Source organism: Urocitellus parryii, chromosome 5, assembly GCF_045843805.1.
Source record: "Urocitellus parryii isolate mUroPar1 chromosome 5, mUroPar1.hap1, whole genome shotgun sequence".
NCBI lineage: Eukaryota > Metazoa > Chordata > Mammalia > Rodentia > Sciuridae > Urocitellus > Urocitellus parryii.
In genome coordinates, this window is record NC_135535.1 from 27,008,658 (window position 1) to 27,032,095 (window position 23,438).

At 31.4% G+C, this 23,438-nt stretch overlaps 1 protein-coding gene across 1 annotated transcript in view; it reads left to right on the top strand.

The window, feature by feature from the left end:
• Window positions 1-23,438, top strand: part of Eea1 (early endosome antigen 1) — a 125,774-nt gene that overhangs the window by 87,368 nt on the left and 14,968 nt on the right. Inside the window, exons 15-22 of the mRNA XM_026396768.2 lie at window positions 21-221; window positions 1,887-2,000; window positions 4,632-4,787; window positions 6,659-6,798; window positions 15,639-15,969; window positions 16,448-16,549; window positions 18,362-18,556; window positions 22,574-22,756. Coding sequence (XP_026252553.2) covers window positions 21-221; window positions 1,887-2,000; window positions 4,632-4,787; window positions 6,659-6,798; window positions 15,639-15,969; window positions 16,448-16,549; window positions 18,362-18,556; window positions 22,574-22,756 — 1,422 coding nt within the window. The remainder of the gene's footprint in view (window positions 1-20; window positions 222-1,886; window positions 2,001-4,631; window positions 4,788-6,658; window positions 6,799-15,638; window positions 15,970-16,447; window positions 16,550-18,361; window positions 18,557-22,573; window positions 22,757-23,438) is intronic.

The window sequence follows — 23,438 nt, forward strand, 5'->3', positions numbered from 1 at the left end:
TATGAACTTTTATATAATAGGTAACTCAACTGACAGAGAAGCTAAAGAATCAGTCGGAAAGTCATAAACAAGCCCAGGAGAATTTACATGACCAGGTACAAGAGCAGAAGGCACATCTTAGAGCTGCACAAGACCGTGTCCTCTCTCTAGAAACCAGTGTCAATGAATTAAATAGCCAATTAAATGAAAGCAAGGAGAAGGTCTCCCAGCTTGACATACAGGTAGTATGGAATCATGCTTTTTAATATAAAGTATGCTTTATAAATTATGCTTTTTAAAATGTAAGTATGAATAGAGCACCAATTTTAGGCTGTCAAATATTTTGAATTCTTACTCTCCTTTTGCCTCACACATTAATAGAAAAATATTTGGAATAGAAATTAGATTTAAAAACGAGATAATTTATTGAACTTTTCTGTTTGGGCAGATTTTCTCTTTCTTCTTGTCTCCTCCTTGTTGCTCCTCTGCCACTTTAAGCAAACTACATCTCCTGAAATTACTGAATCTTAGCTTTTTGTTTTGTTTTGATAAAGTCTTATTTTCTTTTTAATTTCAAATTAATTTGCTATTATGCCAGAAGATCTCTGTTACATGTATTTTTTATTTTCATTTAAAAGATCTTTAAAGATTTGATTTTTAAAAAAGAACACCAATGTGTATTGCTTTTAGTATTTTAATTCTATTCTTTCACAAGTTTTGCTTGATGAGTAAATCATGGTATAGGAAATAAGACAAATTTCTTTCTCCATTCTAATAATTGGATATAAAGGACCATGTAATTTCCCACCAAAGTATTTATGAAATAATGTCAACCAGTAAAACTATTAGTTAATCTCCCCTAATTCTTCTTTGTGTGTCCCATAATTTTGGAAAATATGTCACATTAGTTGAAGCATACTGTATTAAAAGATCATGGGCAATTATTGTGCACTAAAGTATTTTATGAATTTTTGGTTCTTCAGGTAGAATGCCATGTGTAAATGAAGCTGACTTCTTTATAGTCACTGATAATGCATTTATCATATTTGCTTCCTCTTGTTTAAAGTGTAAATTTCTTTAGTTTTCACTTTTAATTCAATGTAGATATATATCTATATATAACCATTGTTTCTGAGAAAACAGAGTATTTAGTTATTAAAAAAGAATCTTAAAATTTTTTCCTGTTAGCTTAAAATTATTCCTACAGTATATTTTAGATTTCTTATGTTTATTGCTCCTCTCCTCAACCAGCTAAAAGAATGTCTTCCTGTGTTTTACCCTTTCTCAAAGTGTTTTAGTTCTAAATATGTGTTTACATTTTGTTTGCTTTTTGCTTGATTTTATTAAAGCTTATTATTTAAAACCTTGAGTTTTAATATGTAATTTCTTGATATTCTTATGAGGATTAAAAGTAAAACCCTTTAGGTGGGAAATTATTGGGTAATAGTGAATTTCAAATGTAGTCGTGGTTTGTCTAGGTGTTTTGTGTCCTTGGATTCTGGAAAAGTTTTCTTTGAAGCCATCATTTTTTTTTTTTTCAAAGCCTAGTTATTTAGTTTGTTGTTAACAGTGGTAGACTTTGGAGATTCACATTCACTTTGGCATGTCCTTTCTCAGGAAAAAAGTATACCATTTCTTTTTTAACAAAAGGGTACATTAGTGTTTTGTTGTCATATAGGAACATTTTTTTCGTTGTTTCTTCAAACATTATTAAGAGTTTTTCCCCGTACCATTCCTATTTTTTGGATTTTCACAGACATATCTTTTAATATCTAAATCCTTATTTTTCTTTTTAACAAAAAAGGACTTAATTTTTAAATAGTTTAGTGACAAAACCAATGTGCATTCAAGCAAGGTAAAATCATCAACTAAATATGGAATAAAGTAATGTGTAAATTTTGTTACAGATTAAAGCCAAAACTGAATTATTGCTATCAGCAGAAGCAGCAAAAACTGCTCAAAGAGCCGATCTTCAGAATCATTTGGACACAGCTCAGAATGCATTACAAGATAAACAGCAGGTGGGGAAACTGATGCAATTTCATATTATAACCTAGTGCTTTGGTAGATAAATTTATTGAACCCATTTATAAAATGATATGTAGTTTTATAAAGTCTTGTGATATAATTGTTTATCCTCTTTACTGCATCTTGGAGTTCAGATCCATTTGAGAGTAAATGCAAGAGACAGATAGATGGAGACAAATATACCAGCTTTGCTTTTGATAAATCTCAACTGGTGCACAGGTGCGGTTGGGCTTCCTAATATTGTGTTATGTTTCTTCACTGGCGGAGTCCTTGGTGAGGAACTGAAACATTTACTCCTAATTATTGAATTGTTGCCTCCACCCATCAAGCACCAATGGTTAGAACTCCACACTTATTTTTAGTAATTAGGCAAGGCCATGACCTAGATGTTCTTAACTCTGGGATATAGGAAAAGAGGGCTATGTATTCCATCTCAGTTATGAGGAAGGACTGAGGGGCTGGATAGAATGTAGAAGTTACTTTTCTCAATACTTTTGGTATAATAGAAATTTCTATTTTAGGTCAAGATTAAGAGCTAGTAGATATTCTTAATGTTTTATTACGTATAACTTTTTAGAATTTACTTGATACTCAAGAAGTGATACTGGTTCTAGCTACTTTTTTGTTTTGATTTGAAGTATAACAAATTTGAAAAGCAAAACAAGACAGTTTTCTTTATTTGTCCTTTACTCCAATTCTTTTATTTTTCTTTTGAGATGGAATGTTTGCTATTAAATTTTGTATGTGTCCTTTCAGGCTTCTATAAGCATTAAAAAATATATGTATATTTAATTATTATATATGTGTGCACATAGGAATTTTTTTTAAAAAACAAGAATCAGAGAATATATGTTGTTCTGCAACTTGCTTTTTACTTACAGTATTACTCCACACATCTGGAAAATATTTTCTAAACATGTGATTAGGATCAGAAAGTAAAATGGCAAAAATATAAGAATGACCACATAAAACTGTAAAATTTATTGTGAAATATTATTACCCAAATTCTAAGCAAATAGCAAAAAGACAAAACATTTTATGGAATATGCCTGATGAAGGGATAATAACCTAATTGTTTAAAACACTGTTTACATGGGAAATAAGTGAGCCTACAAGAAAATACAGGCTTAGTATTGTTAATACAAAAATCTGAAGTCCCAAGTGTTGTAAAATCCAAAATTTATTGAGTTCTGACTTAATAGAGTTTGAAATATTTAGAATTTTGGATTTCTGATAACCTGTAAAGGTCTTTGCAGATACTCCAAAATAAAAATCTGAAATATCAAACACTGATGGTTCCAAGCATTTCATTTTTTAAAAAATATTTTTTTAGTTGTAGTTGGACACAATATATTTATTTTTATTTGGTGCCGAGGATCTAACCCAGTGTCTCACACGTGCGAGGTGGGCTCTCTACTGCAGAGCTACAGCCCCAGCCCGGTTCCAAGCATTTCAATTAAGGCCTTCTCAAATTGTGTATTTCTTCAAAACTGTATTAGGAAATATTCAAGTTTATTAAGAATCAGTTACAAATTGAAACAATAATGGAGTACAGTTACCTGTGTAAAGGAAAAGTATGTATTACTAGTGGAAGGATCAGAGATGGTGTGAAGAACAAGTCACTTTAGTACACTGCTGCTGATAGAACACATTAGTTCAACCTTTTAGAACGAGGAAGGGAGAGGGAGTTATTTGGCAATATATTTCAAGTGATCTATTCTTTAGATCACTTTTTTCATTCTAAGGGAATAATCATAGGTTTAAAGATTCTATTTGCATCTCTGTTAATATGGAGAAAATTTAGTAGCAATCCTAGAATTTAATGCAGGAGACCTAGCTAAGCAATAAACTATCAATAAAATGGAAATTCATGCAGTTGGGTACAATATTTTAGAAAATAATATCAGAAAGTTTTATGATGCATTGTTTTGTAAAGACACTTGAGACTGAAATAATGTAAAGTGAGATCCTATTTTTATTTTAAAAATACATAAAGATATATAAATTATCATGTAGAAAAGACTGGAAAGAAAGTTATGAAACATTAACAGTGATTACCCCTGGGTAGTAGATTTATTAGTAATTTTTATTTTGTTCTCTCTGTGCAATTGGGTGTTTCAAATGAATTGAAGCAACACACTAGATGTAATCACTGTAATATTTTCAAAATATTATATTTTAAAATAGCATTTGGAATATTTTAAAACATTTATTTGTAATATAAAACTGATTTTTATTACTAGCCTCTTTAATATTATGATGTTTTAGCTCCTAAGATCACTTTCTACAAAAATATCAGAAGGTTATTTCACAGGGCTGGCTGTGTACTCAGTGGTAGAATGCTTGCCTAGCATGGAAAAGTCCTATTTTGGATCCCCAGAACCACAATCAAACAACAAAAAGTTATTTAACTGTTATATATATAAAGTATCTCGCTCTATGCACATTCCATTCAGGTCCTTTATATTGGTGGATCAAGATAGCTTCTGTTAAATTGTTATCTGGAGTCTGACTCCAGATTTTTCTTCAATAAAATTAGTTTTCAATTTTGATTTGACTGAATATCTGGGCACTACAATGTAGTAAATCTTACCAAAGTTTTCATCAATTGTGCTTCTCTGTAGGAGTTGAATAAGATCACCTCTCAGTTGGATCAGGTCACTATAAAGTTACAGGATAAGCAAGAACACTGCATTCAGCTGGAAAGTCATCTTAAAGAATATAAAGAGAAACATCTCTCTTTAGAACAAAAAATTGAAGAGCTAGAAGGCCAAATTAAGGTATGTATAAAAGAAGTTGAATTTAGTCGTATTTTCTACTCAGTGGTGTTGGAATCTTATGACCTACATGGAATCAAAGATTTTTATTTAAGAAAGAAAGGTGAAGTTGTGTTATATAATTTCAAAAAATTATAATTTTTCATGTTTTAATTTTGAATTCCATCTTTACTTTTATTTTTGTGTGTTTTGGCATGTATTTTTATTAGTATATTATAGTTATACATAATAATGGGATTCATTTTGACATTCATAAATTCATTTCCATCTTTATTTTTAATTCCTTTATTAGTGGGTGGCTTTTATAAGTGACAATTAATATACATACTGATTTCCTTATAACTTATTAACTGTTTCTGAGAAATAACCAACAGGGATAATACAGGGATCTACTGTATAATTATAAGGAATTTATCAAATTTTGTTGTTGTAAAGTTTCTTTTATACCTTCATTTTTCCATTTTCCTTTCCTACTCTAATATAATATTTCAGATATGGTAGACTTTTTTTCTTTTTAAATTTTGCATTTGTAAACTTTGGATTTTGCTTCTAATCTAATAATACATGTAAGCCATGCTAAAATGAATCTTTAACACAATACCAAGTGAAGGTGTTGATTTACTAAGAGATGAAGTCATTGGACATATCAAAGAAGGATTTGATCTGAGTCTTTTGTCCTTTAAACTAGACTATTATCAGTTAAACAAAAATTTCTCAAGTTACACTCTATATGGGCATGTGTATGTATGTGTGTATGTATATATCTGGTGTGTGTGTACTCATATATATTACTTCTACTTCCATAATCAGGGGAGTTGTGTATGTGATTATAGAATCACAAGATATGGATATGTATATATGCAAGGAAATGATATTTATAATTCTGTTTGTGGGTTCTTTTGTTCCTTTTTCTTTTCTTTATGACCAATGATAGTAGTAATAGCACATCACTTTAGTTATGGTTGAAAAGAATGGAAATACAATTTTATTGAAAAGTATCTAATAATTCTATTTGGGTACCTTTTAAAAAATAGTTGTTATTTAGAACTGAGAGTGTCTGTTGTGATCATCAGCTCTTTGACATTTTGTTATTAGTTTAGGAGGTATTCTGTATGTTTCACATAAACATTGCTGTAGAATTAATTTATGACATTGAAGATCTTTTGTGAATATTTTAATACAGGCGTTAAGAGCCATAGGTACCAATCAGTTTATAAAATATTTAAGTTTGCAAAATTATTATGACTATGTAAGAAATGTAGTACTTATAGATATCCAAACTTGTGTTTAGTGTTTTATTTTGTAAATTTGTAAAAATACATATGTAGTTATATGTGTATGATGAAATGCATACTACATTCTGAAGAACAATAATATCTAAGTCAAGAGATAATAAAGCAAAATCATGAACTAAATTGGCTTTATATTTTGGGTCAGTGGGTGTTAATGAGGAGGACTATATGACAACTCCATTTTAATTTTAAATATTATATAATTATTTCAGTGTTTTAAACTGTGACTATTAAGATAATGTATTTTAAGTAGGTACATCAGTGACCTGTTACTGAATTTTTTTCAATTTACATTAATCACTTTTACTCTAGTAATAAATGTTTAAGTTTGTTCTCTTCTTCAGAATTTCTTTTAAAAGTAAACACTTAGTAACTGCTTATTATGTATAAAGTATACACTAGATCCTAAAAAAGATTATAAAATAAATAAACTCCTTACTCAGTAATGGTTTCAGAATGTTTATTGTAATATTTTTGTGTGTTATGTCAATACCAATTTGAATATAAGCAAAATATTACAGTAATAGTAGATTGATAATGTTCAACATTAAAGTGACTGCTATATTTCTTCCTCTTCCATAGAAACTAGAAGCTGATACTCTTGATGTTAAAGCAAGCAAGGAGCAAGCTTTGCATGATCTTCAACAGCAAAGGCAGCTGAACACAGATTTGGAGCTTAGAATTACAGAATTGAGTAAACAACTTGAAGCAGAGAAAGAAATGTAAGTTAAACCCCCTATTTATAAATTAAGGGAGAGGAGAGGATTATATATTAAATATTAAAATTTCCTTAAGATTTCAATTTTGCTGGGGCTGGGGATATATTTGATAGAGCGCTTGCTTTGCATGCATAATGCCCTGGGTTCAATCCCCAGAACCATAAGTTGATGTTAATGTGAAAGAAAAATTAAACCATCATAATGTGGTTAAAGTTAATGTCACTAAAAAAAGGGCTAAAAACTTAATTTTATAAAATTTGTGCCAGATAGTCTCTTTTCAATGATAATATGATACCTATTTTTATTGAGCAATTGTTTGAGTTCTTGTCAGTTTGAATATATTAATATCAAAGTGTAAAATATAGGGATATTTATGTGCACCACCCAAGAGCAGTCAGGCTTCTGCTTTGAAGTACTGTGCCAAGTTAAGGAATGGATCATTTCTTATAATAAATGATTTTCTTTTAGCTTTGTGATGCATTTTGGCAGATTGTCTATGTTATTGAGCATAAGGGAAAGACCAGAATCAGTCCACATTCTTTTAAATTTTATTATTGAGGTAAAATGTACACACTTAAACACACAGAATTTTACATATACAATTTGAGTTTTAATAAATGTATGCTCTGTGTAACTGTGCTTCCTCCAATCCACCCCAATATGAAACATTTTTATCACTTCTGAAGTTTCTTCATATATCCTCTGATACTGCCTGTGGTTACCAGTTACCTTGAGTCCTGCTTCCTCAAATGTTGAAGTATAATACCAGAGAAGCCCTCCCAGGCAAGAGTAGAGGAGAAAGTAAGAAGCTTTATTGAAGGATAGTAAAACAGACTTCTCCTGGGTTGAAGAAGGAGATCCAAAGGCAGAATCCATGGGATGAGGCAGTCCTGTCCCTTTTATATGTCTAAAGTTTCCCTAGTTCTCCTGCATTCCTCTCCTGTGTCTTGTTCATTTCCCCTCATCCTGTATAATGACTGGGGGGATATGGCCAGGGGTTGAACATGTGGGCTGGAAAGCTCTAAGTGGAGTGCCAGGCAGAAGGGGAGCGGCAGCCCAGGGGACATTGATTAGCAGCTCCTTGTCTGCTCAGGAGTTGCTTAATTAACGACTTTTTGGGGAGGGGTAGTATCAAAGGGTTTTGGAGATGTGAACATTCCATTCTCCCAGGGGCTGTTTCCAATTTCCTGGACTCAAATGGGCTCCATTTTCTCTATCAGATTTACCTAGCTACACTAACTCCCTGTCTTTAAATCTGGCTTCACTTCTAGTCAATACCTTACATTTTCTCTGTAGAAAATCACAGTTCTATTTTAGTCTCTATAGATTAATTTTGTTTTTGAATTTCATATAAGTACGATCATATAGTATATTCTTTTTGTGACTGGCTCTTTTTTACTTAGTGTTCTGCTTTTTAAAATTCACCCATGTAGTCGAATGAATTCATTCTTTTTATTTGTTACTATTATTCCACTAAATCTACTATAATTTGTTTATTTTCTTGGTAATAGGTATTTTGGAATTGTTTCTAGTTTTTAGCTATTATGAAGAAAGATGCTATAAATATTCTCATAAAAGTAATTTTTGTGAAACTGCTGGGTCATGGTAGGGAAAGTGTGTTTAAAAAGTATATAAAATTGCCAAAAGTTTTCCGAAAGTGGTTGTACCATTTTATACTCCTACTAGGAATGTTGCAGTTGCTTCATATCCTTACTGATATTTGGTATTATCAGTACTATTAATTTTGGCCATCTGCTGAGTGTGAAATGGGATCTCATTGTGGGTTTTTGTGTTGTGTGTGTGTGTGTATACCAGGGATTGAAATCAGGAATGCTTAATCACTGAGCCACATTGCCAGCCCTTTGTGTTTTATTTATTTCTTTTATAATTTTGAGACAGGGTCTTGCTAAGTGCTTTGGGCCTCACTAAGTTGCTGAAGCTAGCTTTGAACTTGCCCTCAGCCTCCCAAGCCTCTGGGATTACAGGCATGTGTTTCTCTTATGAGGCTCTTAATAGCCTTTCAAATGTTTTAACTTGTCTGTTAAATTATTTTAGCTATTTAAATTTTCCTATTAGGGTCTTTTTGTTATTGACTTCTTGGAGTTCTTTTTTATTATTAATATTTTTATTGAGACATAATAGCTGTACATCTTTATGAGGTGCATTATGATAATTTCACACATGCATACAGTGTGTATGAACAGATCAGAGTAATAAGCACTTCCATGTCCTCAAATATTAAAACATTTCTATGTGTTGGGAACTTTCATATATTTCTGTTATTTTGAAATGTATTATAAATCATTATAACCAGTTACCCTGCTGTGCTACAGAAGACCAGAATTATTTCTTTCTGTGTTTTGGTGCCCCTTCTCCAACTTCTTTCCTTGGAGTTATTTGTATATTTGAAATGCAAATCTGTTGACAGACAGATGGGTATATAATAAAGCATTTTCTCCTAGTCATTGACTTATCTTTAGTTCTTTTTGTTGTTGTTATTTTAAATATGGTATCTTTCAAAGAATAGAAGTATAAAATTTTGGTCAAATTCAATTTGTCATTTTTTCTTTTATTTTTTGTTTGTGTTCTAAGAAACATTTGCTCATCCCTAGAATTTATGAAAAATTCTCCTAGTTTTATTTATTTATTTTTTAGAAGTTTTATAGATTTTGTCTTTACATTTAGGTCAGGGATCTACCTTAAATTTATTTTTGTATGAAGATCTGAGGGAGGGGATCCAGGATAACTTTTTTTCCCATATATTATAAAATTGTTCAAGTACCGTTTGTTGGGAAAAAATAAAAATAAAAAAAACTTTCCACCTATTAAGTGATTTGTCATCTTTGTCAAAAGCAATTTATCTTACATTTGTGGCCTTTATTCTTTTATGCTGATCTGCTAATCTATGTGTTTCTATGTATATTGGCACCAATAGTACCATTCTATGTTGATAATCTACTTTTTTTTTTTTTTTTTAGTTTTATGGTAAATCTCTTATCAGTTATCTATCTGTATTCCTTCTAAAGATTGTTTTGACTCTTCTTCGTTGATTTTCCATATAAATTTTCATATTAATTCATCCATTTCTATAAATAAAGCTGTTGGGTTTTGATTGGCATTACACTGAAACTATAAGTCAATTTGGGGAGAATTGACATTTTAACAATACTGAATATTCTAATTCACAAAGATGTTATATATTTATCTACTATTTTTAATTTCTCTTGGTAGCATTTTTTTTAAAGGGATCTTGCACATCTTTTGTTAAATTTATTACTGAGGTTTATGTATTTTTCAGTATTATTTTAAATTAAATTAATTTTTAAAAAAATTAGTATCATACTTGCTTGTGGCTACTATAAAATGCATTTTTTAATACACTAAATATCTCTATCCTTTAACCTTGTTAAATTTACTTTATAGTTTTATTCATTATTTTGTAGAATCCTTGAATTGTTTTTTGTTTTGTTTTGCTGCCGGGAATTGAACTCAGGAGCGCTTGAATACTGAGCCACATCTCCAGCCCTTTTTATATTTTAGAGATAGGGCCTAGCTAAATTGCTTAGGGCCTCACTTACTGAGGCTGGTTTTGAACTTACTATCCTCCTGCTTCTCAGCCTCATGAGCCACTGGGATTACAGGCCTGCTCTACCACACCAAGAGAGATTTTTTAAAAAAAAAAAACTAGAAAAATGTTGCTACCTCTGAATAGAGATAATTGGCCTTCTTCCTTTCTGCTTTTTTTTTTTTTTTTTTTTAATAAAGTCTTTTTCTTGATTTACTGTTGGCTGGGACTTCCAGTACAATTTTGAATATAAATTGTAATAACAGACATTCCTGCACTGTTACAATCTTAGGAAATAGTGTTTTACCAAGTTTGAGGTTAGCTATTGGTATTCTGTACATTCCTTTTATAAACATTCCTTTTTATATCTATTTTTGCTTAAACTTTTTAAAAAATTATGCCTGTGTTCTATTAACTTTTTTTCCTGCATCTATTCGTATGATTATATGTTTCTCCTTTATTCTCTTTAGTGAATTGATTTCCTCATATTAAACCAATCTTGTTTTTCTGGAATAAATTCCATTGACTATGCTGTATTATCCTTTCAATATATTGTTTTTTGATTGATAAAACAGTTGGTCCTCCATATCTGGTTTCACTTCTGTATATTTAACTGAGAATTGAAAATATTCAGAGAAAAAAGTTTTATCTGTGTTGAACATGTACAGACTGTTTCCACCTTGCCATTATTCTCTAAACAATATAACATAACAACTATTTACATAGTCTTTACATGATATTACCTATTTTAAGCCATCTGAAGGTAAAGTATACTGGAGGATGTGCATAGGTTATATGCAAATACTACACCACTTTACATATAAAGAACTTGAGCATCTGCAAATTTTAGTATTTTGAAAGGGGGCCTGAAACCAATTTCAATGGATAATAAAGGACAACTGTACTTTGTTAAAAATTTTTCATGCATTCATGAAGCCTATTAGTTTGTAATATTTTTTTAAAATATCATTATCAGGTTTTGGTATTATAGTTATACTGATCATAAAAAGGAATTAAGAAGTATTCTTTCCTCCCCAACTTTCTGAGAGAATTATTTGAGGTGGGCGTTATTTATTTCATAAATGTTTGGTAGAATTCACTAATTAACCAGCTGGATGTGAAATTGGGGATTCAATTTATTCAATGAATAGAGGGCTATTCTGAATTTAAAATTTATTTATTTTTCTTGAGACACTTTTGGTTATTTGCATCTTTCAAAGAATTTGTCCATTTCATTCAAACATCAAATTTATTGGTATAGTAGTCTATTTTTAATGCCTGTAAGATGTATAATAATATCCATTTTTTGTTCTTAATAGTAGTAATTTCCCTTTTTTTCTTGGTCAATTTAATTAGAGATTTGTCACTTTTATCAGACTTTTATAAAAAAGTTATGTTAATGTTGATTTTGGTCACACTATGAGATCTTTACTGGATATATCACTAGAATTATTAGATATAATTGATTTTATTTTTATTTATTAATTTTGTATTACATTTATTTCTTCTCTATTATGCTTTCCTTTGGCTTACTTTAGGTTAAGGCTACCCCTCCCTCATATACCTTTTTTGAGACCCAAAGGTTTATTTTGAGACACACTCAAGAGAGTGGGCTGTCTCAAGGGTAAGAAGCTTTGGGGGAAAAGCAAAGGTACACTTTCAAGGGAGAATGAGGGTCAGCTGGAGAGGAGGAGACAGCAACCTCTTGCTATGGATGTCAGTATTTATAGAGAGATAGTTGCTAAGGGCTGGACTAGAGGCGGAGTTAAACAGTTTGCACCAGTTTTGGCAGCATTCATCCATTGTCCTCATGTTACTTTTGTAGGGAAGGCATGGGTCAAGTGCTTTCCCTTTTTGTAAAAAGTAGCTTTTTAATATGAAAGTTTTCCTATGGCTGTCCACATTTTGTAGTGTCTCTTTCTTCTTTTCAGCTCCTCCAACCTTTTTATTTCTCAATGTTCGATGTTAGATTTCTGCAGTTCCATGTCTTATTCTAATAAAATTAGTGTGACAGTTTTTCAACATGGAAGAAATTATCTTGAATGATGCCTTTTTTTTTTTTATAATTTGCACTAATGTGGTCAATGGGCTTATGGCAGCAATAAGTATCAGGGGAAATTAGTTTAGATTGTATTAGGATCTATAATAATTGTTAGATGAAATTTCAGCTCTTTCTGGGGGCTGAAGTGGGTGTGTGGTTCTGGGAACATCCCATATAGCCATATAAATTTTCCCCAAATAATTAGAAATCATAAGATTATTTAGCCCAAAAAAGGCAAAACAAAAATAAAGCCTTACATAGTCACCGTAAAACTTTTTATAAAAAATAAGTAATAATCAAAGTTATAAATAAACAAATACACAATTCATAGTCAGAAATTTTAACATGCCTTACTCAAAAATTAACAGAATGGGGGGAGGAGGGACAACTATTAAGGATAGAGAATAACAACATTACCAACTACCTCATTTAATTGCTACTTATAAAACACTATACCTAACAATACATATGTCCACATAGAAAATTACCTAAGATAAGCCATACATTGGGCCTTACATAAGACTTATTTTCAAAAGTTTAAATTTTACCAAGCATATATTCTGCAACAATTGAATTAGAAATCAATAACAACAACATATCTGGAAAAGCTCCAAACAACTGCAAAAAAGTCCCAAACCTTTGGAAAGTAAGGAATATATCAAAGAAGAAATGTAGAAAATACATAAAACTTCAGAATAGCAAAAATACATTGTAAGATGAGTACTGGCATTAATTAGAGCAATTTTTTTAAAGTTTATTTAAAAAAAAAAAGAAGATGAGTGTTGGAGGAAAGGATTAAGTGCCCAAATATAGGTGAGCCCTGGGAAAGTGGAACTTGGTGGCTAAGCCCTGTGCTTTTTGGTGGGGTTTATTCAAACCCCAGAAGTGTTTACATTAAATAAGAACAGAAAGGACCCCAGAGAAGGAATATTTGCATAAAATATAAAGGTGATAAAGATCTTAGTCTTCAAGGTTTTCCTACCTTGATATGATGTGGGAGTCTATGAGTGATTTCTGAAATATGAGATTAGGACAAAAAAAGAAATGGAAATGGAAAGATTAATGGGCCTGCTGGGGCCTTGAGGAAGAACATAAGAAGCAACTCAGAGGTTATCTTAGTAGACTAATGATTGAGATGATGATGAACCACTCAGTAAGTAACATAAAGGAGCAGATATGCTCCCCAAATAACCAGGCACTATAAACTACACTTAAGGCAAAACATATCTCTATATCCTCCAACTGAAATGATCAGAACCTGATTTACTAGATATGAGAACAAAAAAGGTTCCCTACTACATCTCAATCCCATGAAAGCGTGAAACAACTTAATCATCATCGACTCTGATGGGTTTGTTTCATCTCCCTGAAAGACATTTTCCCCTGGCTCTTCATCTCCACTTTTACTATTGGAAAGATCAACAGCCCTCAAACATTTGACACTATTCAAGTCATCAACTCAGACAGACAGGCCTATTTGGAGTTTAAAGACAAATTCTACTTATATGTGACTAGTCACAAGCCCTCCCATGAAAACATTCAAACGAATGGGGCAGAACTGATTTTTATCCATCAAAATTCTGGTGAATAATATGTTCACTGAAGATCTGATGACATGACCAAACTCAACATTAATATCAAGGAAGACAAGCTGAGCAAAAGACTAATTCTACCTTGTAGTGAAGGAATGTGGACATATGTATTATTAGGTATAGTGTTTTATAAGTAGCAATTAAATGAGGTAGTTGGTAATGTTGTTGTTCTCTATCCTTAATAGTCGTCCCTTCTCCCCCCTATTCTGTTAATTTTTGAGTAAGGCATGTTAAAATTTCTGACTATGAATTGTGTATTTGTTTATTTATAACTTTGATTATTACTTTTTATAAAAAGTTTTACGGTGACTATGTAAGGCTTTATTTTTGTTTTGCCTTTTTTGGGCTAAATAATCTTATGATTTCTAATTATTTGGGGGAAAGTTATATGGCATAGTAAATAAATATATGTAGTCCTAATTTTAGGGTTGTTTTCAGATTTTTTTTTTTTTTGTGCTGTAGATCAAGCCAGCATACTACTCTGATGTACACTTAAAAAACCTGTAAATTTAATAGGACAACTGTAAATTTGCTCAATTTAAGCTTTTATTGGTGTCATATATGGGCTGATAAGACATAATGTGTTAAATGGTATAATAAGAGTTTGATGCCTTTTCTGTTTAGACCTTTAAATATCAGGGAGTTACTGTGTCCTATGAACCTGATAACTTTCACCATCTTTTCTAGGGTTGTTTTTTTTTTTTAAGAGAGTAAAAGCATATTTCTGAGACTAAAAGTTAGCAAGTTTCAAGATACAAATACAGTTCTATTATTATATTAATACCCAACTTGAAATATGTGACTAGTATGTCTTTAAACAACTTTACTTTAGCATATTACTGAATTTATGCTAGTTTTAAATCTATACTGATTACATTGGAAAGAGTATGCTTTCTAGAAATTTTTATTTTGCATCTAGTTTTGACTTTTAAAATGGTTGATTTTTAATGTGTGTGTGTTTTTTTAATGTGTAATATGCATGATTTCATGTCTTTTTAGATTATATAAAAGGCTGTAGTTTATATCTTCACTGATTCATTCTTGTAGCTTATTCATTCTGGTATATAAAGGCTATATTAGAGGACAAATGATAACAAATCACTCATGTAATCAGCCAGGTTGTATGTAGGGTTAAATAAGTCATTTGTTTTCTGTTTTTGAAATAAAATATTTCTTTTATTTTTTTCTCTGTAATAACTATTTTGTTGTTTAAGACCTGTCAAACCCATCTTATATTTTATGTTTTCAAGAAAGGAGGCAAATTTTCCTATGTGCCTAGGAACCGACGCACTGAATTAGGTGCTTTAGGCTGCATGGAAAACCTTTCTGTTTTTGTAAAACCTATAAAGTCTGCAATATGCAGTTTGTTTTGAGGATCTATTGTGGTAGACAAGACTGGATTAAGTCAGGAGGCTTAAAGGGTTTTGATTTTACTACTTAGTTATTTAACTAGGGGAAATCTTCTACATCTGCTAAATGATTTGGTCAGATGTTTTAAGGCATTTTTCAGTTGTGCAATTTTATGAAATTAAATTATTTTTATTTATGAACTATATATAAGAAAACTTAAGAGTTCAGTAATTATTTATGATTAAGTTTGAAGAGTGCAGTATGCAATATTTAAAAAAGTTTCTTAAATGTCCAGTGTATCCACTACAAAATTGGATCTACAGAAAAAATCTGAAGCCCTTGAAAATATTAAGCAAATGATTACCAAGAAGGAAGAAGAAAAAATGATCCTGAAACAAGAAATTGAAAAGTTAAATCAAGATGCAAAGATGCAGCACAAGGAATTGAATAACAGAATTCAAGCAACAGTAACAGAATTGAAAGAAGTGAAGATGGAGAAAGAAACTCTAATGACAGAGCTTTCTACAGTGAAAGAGAAATTATCAAAAGTTTCTGATTCTTTGAAAAACTCCAAAAGTGAATTTGAAAAGGAAAATCAGAAAGGAAAAGCTGCCATATTAGATTTGGTTAGTTGTTTACATTTATTTCCTTAGGTAAAAGAGATATCTTATTTTAAACGTACTTTTTTTTTTTTTTTTGCTTAATTTACTGTTGACTATATCTCCCATCCCATGTGATTATTTCTTAATTTATTGGTTTAACATTTTATTTTTAAAACTTTCTTGTTTCCATTTTCTTAAAACATATTGTTCTACTTTAAAAATGGAAAAACTAATTATAAGCATTGTAAAATGTGGTTTCCAAAATGTTCTAAAATATTCTCTAAATTATTTTATTGTGACTATTAGTTGCTGCTAGAAACTCTAAGCATGTTGTTTCTTTCCCTTTACTCCTATTATATTCACCTGTTTTTATCATGGGAATGGATAAGCCCGTCCCATGCTTTTAGGTTACTTTCTTATATGTATCTTACTAAGCTTATAAAACAGACTATTTAAGGTCATTACAAATATTTTCTGTGTAATATAGTTTCTCCCTTTTTAGGAAAAAACTTGCAAAGAATTAAAACATCAACTTCAAGTACAAACAGAAAGCACACTAAAGGAACAAAATGAATTGAAAAAATCACTTGAAAAGGAGAAGGAGGTAAATTTTAAAATTAATATTTGTGTTCTACATACCACTGAAAAAATTTAAGCTATTTAAAATAAGAGACCAAAATAAAGAAATGTAATTCATAAAAGTAGAAAATTGGGTCAATTAATGATAATTATAGTTAGATAATTTAGGTTAAGAAACATTATTTTGGCTAAAAAAATCTTAATAATAGACTTTCCATAGAAATGACTTTTTAAGAAGTATTTGTTTCATGAAAATTCATATTAATGATATATTGATAATGATTAGGTAATGGTCGAGATATTTCTATGGTTAATGCTTCTGTTGTTCTCTAGCTAAACACACAAGCAAATGAGTAGATAAATGGGCATAAGTTTAGTTGTTACTCTTTGAAGAAATACCTTTTAGCAGCTGGAGTCAAGTATGCAGCTTTCTAGAAAATCTGATTTGATAATTTGTGGTCCTGACGAATGTGTGATATTAGTGTATTTTGTTTTTTAATTGATAGAAGGTATTTGCTTTATAGATTGCTAGCCATGTAAATGGTGAAGTAATAGTGGTTTTGTGTCTAAACTGTGAATCAAAATTGTCCAAATTTATATCCAGGCTATGCCATTTATTAGCTATGCAAATTTTTCATGTTTGACAACTTAGAGAATGAAACTGCACTTAATAATAAAGTGGGGCCAAATATAATAAAATCTATGTCATGAAGTTATTGTTAAAAATAAATGGGTTACAGTAAATGAATGGAACTTGAGAATATTATGCTAAATGAAATAAGCCAATCCCAAAGGACCAAAGGCCAAATGTATCCTATGATATGTGGATGCTAATTCACAGTAAGTGGGGGAGGGCAGAGAATAGAGGTACTTTGAATTAAACAAAGGGGAGTGAAGGGAGGCCAGGGGCTATGGTGGTAGGAATGATAGTAGAATGAATCAGACATTATTACTTTCTGTGCATATATGATTACATGACCTATGTAACTCTACATCGTGTACAATCAGAAGAATGAGAAGTTATGCTCCATTTAAGTATGATGTGTCAAAATGCATTCTACTGTCATGTTATAACTACTTAGAGCAAATAAAAAAATTTAAAAAGAGAAATGGGTTAATATATTTGAAGTACAGAGAATGCTGATTATAACAAAGTAAGTGTTCATATATTAGTTATTGTTTTATTATTGGTTATCACTATATAATCCTTATTGTTATACTGATTTCTGTTTTGAACAAAAATATTAGGCTCTACACTGGAGATAAACTGGCGCATCTGTATATAGCACTGAAACTTTTTCAAAAGTAACTTTGAATATGGCTAAATGCCCAAAGGTAATTCCTGGTTCTTAAAAAAGTATACGTAAAACATGAAAATACAGCTGTGTCTAGAAAAGTAGAAAATAGTAATAGCTCAGCTTGACTACACAAGATCTTCAGGATGACTTCTACATAATATCTAATTTTGAACAGAAACATCCTAGTGGATTATAAAAACAAAGTAGTAGCAAAATATGCCCCAGGTCTTTAAAGAACTGTTGTACAGTTTAATTTAATATCATTAGATAGATACTGAAATAATTGTTAAAAATACATTTTAGTTTTATTAAAAAAATAGACAGAATTAAAGAAAATTAATCTTACATGCCATATAAGTGAAAAGCATCAGTTGTAAAAACAACATGAAGGCAGGGATAGTTCTCTTTTGTTAATTACTAATTATTTGTGGCCAACAGACTCAGTAGTTTCTACCTAGAGGAATGTACAACACGTAGTAAGAACTTAGTAAATGTCTTTTAATGAATAAATGAATATCAGATACTTCATTTTCTTCTAGACTTCTCATCAATTGAAATTGGAACTCAATTCTACTAAGGGAGAAGTCATACAGGCCCAAAATACTTTAAAACAAAAGGAAAAAGAGGAGCAGCAGCTTCAGGGGAACATAAACGAACTAAAGCAATCAACTGAACAAAAGAAAAAGCAAATTGAAGCACTTCAAGGAGAAGTTAAAATTGCTCATTCACAGAAGGTATTGATAAAAAATTTGTTTACTTTTTATAGGAAGGAAAAAGTAGGCAACTAAGATAACGTGATTAACACAGATGAGTTGCAGCACAGGAAAGTAGATATATGCTTTTTCTAAGTTATTACATTTGATTATATGAGTAAATTTTTCTAAGTTATTACATTTGATTATATGAGTAAATCTCTAAGTCTGGATTTCCATTCACCATAACCATGTTATCAGATAATTCCTCCTTTAAATTCTGGTACTAAACACTTGTCTGATAGACATGAAACTGCCTTTTTGTAAAATAACGTAACTACCAATTAATGTCAAGACAATTACATAAGTCACACGTATAAGAAAAATTTAAGGGAATTCAAAACAAATCATCTTTATTAAGAAAAAGTAATAAAGAACAAAAATCAGTAGTATGAGATTTCACATGGCATATTTGATACTTTAAATAATTTCATAATGGTTTCCATTTCCAATAAGAAATGCACAATTTATTGTTAAGCATCTCTTTTTCTTTCTTAAATATGTCTTAGTACTTAGAGCTTTCCCCTGTGTCTTATATATATGAATTGGTCTTGGAGAAGAGAGACATAGACTCCCTAGTATGGAGAATAAACTAAATGTCATGCCATTAAGAGTTGGCTGTCATACTGTTAGAGTAAAAAGAATACAAATTTAAAAACTGTGATTTTCCATTTTATTTTGATCAGTGTTTTTGTAGCTGTTATGGAACTTTACAACAGAATAATTTTCTAGTAATATAAGCAAGAGTAGACAAATTTTATTATCACAGATAATCAGAAGTCAGGGTGTAATTACCACAGTGTGCATATTTATTGCATCTTAGATATCTTAGGTCTTTTTTGTTTTTCAAAATCTTCTAGCTTCATATTCCTAAGTACTTCCTGAGAAGTTTTTTTTTCTTTTTTTGTTAGAAGTTTGTTTTTATAGCATTATAACAGTGAATTTTAAAAAAAATATAGCTATTTTAATGTTTTTGTTTTCATTAAGTTATTAGATAAAATTTCTTTCTGATTTTTGAATTAAATATATTGACTTTTATATTAGTACATGAGTGCTAGAATAAGGAATCTATTTCTTAACTTTGAGGAGGGCAGCAGCCTTTTGAACTTTTGGGGAGTGCTAGATTCATAGTCTTCATAAATTAGACTTGGAATTTAGAGTAACCAACTGGAGAATCTTTGTCAGGCTGAAACAGTTTGTGTTTGTTGAGGATCAGTATAGCATCATGGTACAATAAATTTTAGAGCTAGGTAGATCTGAATTTAAATTTAGCTTATTGAGTTTTTTGTTATGTGATTTGACTGAATGGAAATAAAGGAGCAAGCGAGGAAAGCACTGAAATACTTGCAATAATCTAGATAGTAAAAGATGATATGAACTAAAGTGTTAGAAATGAATGATTTAGGAATACGTTTTAGAAGTTGATTTATTGAGACTTTCTGCTAGGTTAGATGATGAGAGGTAATAGAAAGGGAAATCAGGGATAACTCTATATTTGGGTCTGTGTTCATGGATAGTTGGTAGTAGCTTTAAAAATGTTTTTTTTTTTTTTGTAATTGTAGATGGACAGCATGCCTTTATTTTATTTGTTTATTTATTTTTTAATGTGGTGCTGAGGATCAAACCCAGTGCCTTACACGTGCAAGGCAAGCACTCTGCCACTGAGCTACAGCCCCAGCCACAGCCACAGCCACAGCCTTTGGATATGTAGGGTTGCTGTGAGAAATCAAGTGTCCTAGTTGAGATAGATATCTATGGATCATTCAGATGGAGAGATCAGGAAGGTGCTTGTATATAAGAGCCCAGAGTTTAGATAGAGAGTTAGAGCTGGAACATAATTTTGGGAGTTACTTATAAATAAAAGGTACTTAAAGACTTGGGTCTGTTTGAGATTGTCAAAGGAGAGAGAGTACATAGAATAATAGAGAGCTAATTATAGCCGGGAAGGAAAAACTTTATTGATCATTGTGCTCCACTATAACTCACAAGGCAGGTTGCCAAGAGAAAATCGATTTTATTCAAAGCTAGTCTTGAGGAATATAGAGGAGAACTTTTTCTTCCCCAAATCTCCATCTTCAGGGACTCAGAGGCACAGAAAGCTTTTGTAAGAGGAAAGGAGGCACAGGGAAACAAAAGGCAGGAATTCTACATATATTCATATAGTTAGGCTGTGTTAATCAGAAGTATGTCACCATCTCAAGTGCCCATTAGGGCCTGGGGTGGGGGCAGCCTCTCAGCCTCCATTCTTAGTATCAGGTAGTTCAGTTTGCAAATTATAACAGTTTGGTGCTTTTAATTCCAAAGGGTTATGTTTCACAATGACCACAACTTTGGGGTTCAACAACATAGAGATCTAGCAGAAGAAAACGGATGAGTAAAAGATTTTGAGAAGGCATGACCAGTAAGGTAAAAGAACCCCAAACACAGGATACTCTGGAAACCAGGTTGAAGAAAATGCTTTTAGAAGGGGATATAATTAATTCTATCAATTAATGCTAAGAGAGAGGTCAAGTAAAATGTGGACAAGGATAAGACTATTGGATTTCGGAACATGGGGAACACTGATGACTTCAATAGCCATTTCGTTAAAGTAGTATATTTATTTTGTTGAATTTTTAATTGACACATAACAACTGTACATATTTATGGGGTACAATATGGTGATTCCATACATGAATATGATATTTAAATGATCAAATTAATATTTCTGTCTCCTTAAATATTTATCATTTCTTTATTTATCATTTCTTCAAACTCCTTTCTTCTAGTTTTTTAATAAATTGTTGCAAATTATAGTCTCCCTACTGTGCTATAGAACACTAGAACTTAGTCCGCCTGCCTGTGCAATCTCTATCCTCCCTCCTCTACCCCTGTTTATCTTTCCTAGCCTCTAGTGATCACTCAACTGTTCTCTGCTTCTATGATAAGTCGTGTATTTATTTAAGTGCTTATTTTTCATTTTATACATATATTTGTATATTTTAATTGTCATAAGTTGTGCATATCTGTGTCCTTTTTTTTTCCTAGGGATTGAATCCAGCTATACCCTTAGCTCTTTTTTAGACAGTATCTTGCTAAATTGCTCAGGTTGGCCTCAAACTTGCCATCCTCAGCCCGTCACCTCAGTGGGATTACAGGTGTGGGTCACTGTACTCAGTATCTACCAAATATTCTTTTTTAAAAATTTTTTTTTTAAAGAGAGAGAGAGAGAGAGAGAGGGAGGGAGAGAGAGAGAATTTTTTTTTTATTTTTTTAGTTTTCGGCCTACACAACATCTTTGTATGTGGTGCTGAGGATTGAACCCGGGCCGCACACATGCCAGGCGAGCGTGCTACCACTTGAGCCACATCCCCAGCCCCCCAAATATTCTTAAAGACTGAAAAGAAGTTGATTTTAGAGATGTTTTGATCTTTATGAGATTTTTTTTTCTGCTTTGATATTAATAAAGATGACCTGCAGAAATTTCCTAAGTTATTTTTGAATTTCCAAGTAGTAGAAAAAACATAACTTCAATACAACACCAATAATGGTTTCTTAATTTCTTTCATGTAGATTTCTTTTAGCTTAACCTTAAAATATATTATCTGAGGTATCCAGCACTATATCCTCCAACAGAATGTAGTTGTTACTCTTTCTTCTGAGACCTGATACTACTTCCTAGTTAAATCCATTTTTCCTTTGTTTAATTGGTTTTACATTTTATGGTTTTTAAGTTTATTTATTTACCTAACTTTTTTGTGGTGCTGGGGATCAAACCCAGGACCTCCCACATGCTACGCATGCACTGGACCACTACACTGCAGCCTGTGTCTTTTTTGATTTTTAAAAATTGGGACTTGTTGGATTTTGAGTTTAGAAGTGTACCGTAAATTACTTTTTATTGAAGTAAAATTTTAGGTCAGAAATGCAGTTAGCCTATTTTTAGAAATCTTAGTTGTATGAATTTCATTTTATGAATTTAATATGCATACTGTTTCAAATAACTACTATATGTTTCAGACAGAGCTTGAGAATAAACTACAGCAGCAGTCAGCACAGGCAGCCCAGGAACTTGCAGCAGAGAAAGAGAAAATATCAGTGTTACAGAACACCTATGAAAAATGTCAAGAAAATCTAAAACAACTTCAATCTGATTTCTATGGGAAGGAATCTGAACTTCTGGCCACAAGACAAGATCTTAAGGTATAATAAACTATATTATATCTTAGAAACTCAGTTACTTGTTTATAGACAGTCATTAAATGATTCATTTGAGCACAGATGGGAAAGGGAAGGCTAATATTTGAGAAATATCATAATGGTTTTCTACTAAATTACTACATTTGGATTAGCATGCTTTAAAATTAATTTTTTTTTTTTTTTTTTTTTTTTTTTTGCGGTGGTAGGATCCCAGAGATTGAACTCAGGGGCACTTGGCTCCTGAGCCACATCCTCAGCCCTATTTTATATTTTATTTAGAGACAGGTTCTCCCTGAGTTGTTTGCTAAGGCTGGCTTTGAACTCTCAATCCTTCTGCCTCAGCCTCCTGAACCACTGGAATTATAGGCGTGTGCCACTGTACCCGGCCATATGTGAGCATTTAAAAATGAGTTATGCAGGTGTGGTGGTGCACACCTATAATCCCGTGGTTTGGGAGGCTGAGGCAGGAGGATTGAAAGTTGAAAGCCACCCTTAGCAATTTATCGAGGCCCTAAGCAACTCAGCAAGAACCTGTTTCAAAATAAAAAAGATAAAAGGGCTGGGGATGTGGCTCAGTGACTTAGTGCTCCTGGGCTTAATTCCTGTTACTGCCCCCAAATAAATAAATAAACAAAATAAATAAATGGATTATATCTATCATAGTAGAATATTTCAGCATGTTAAT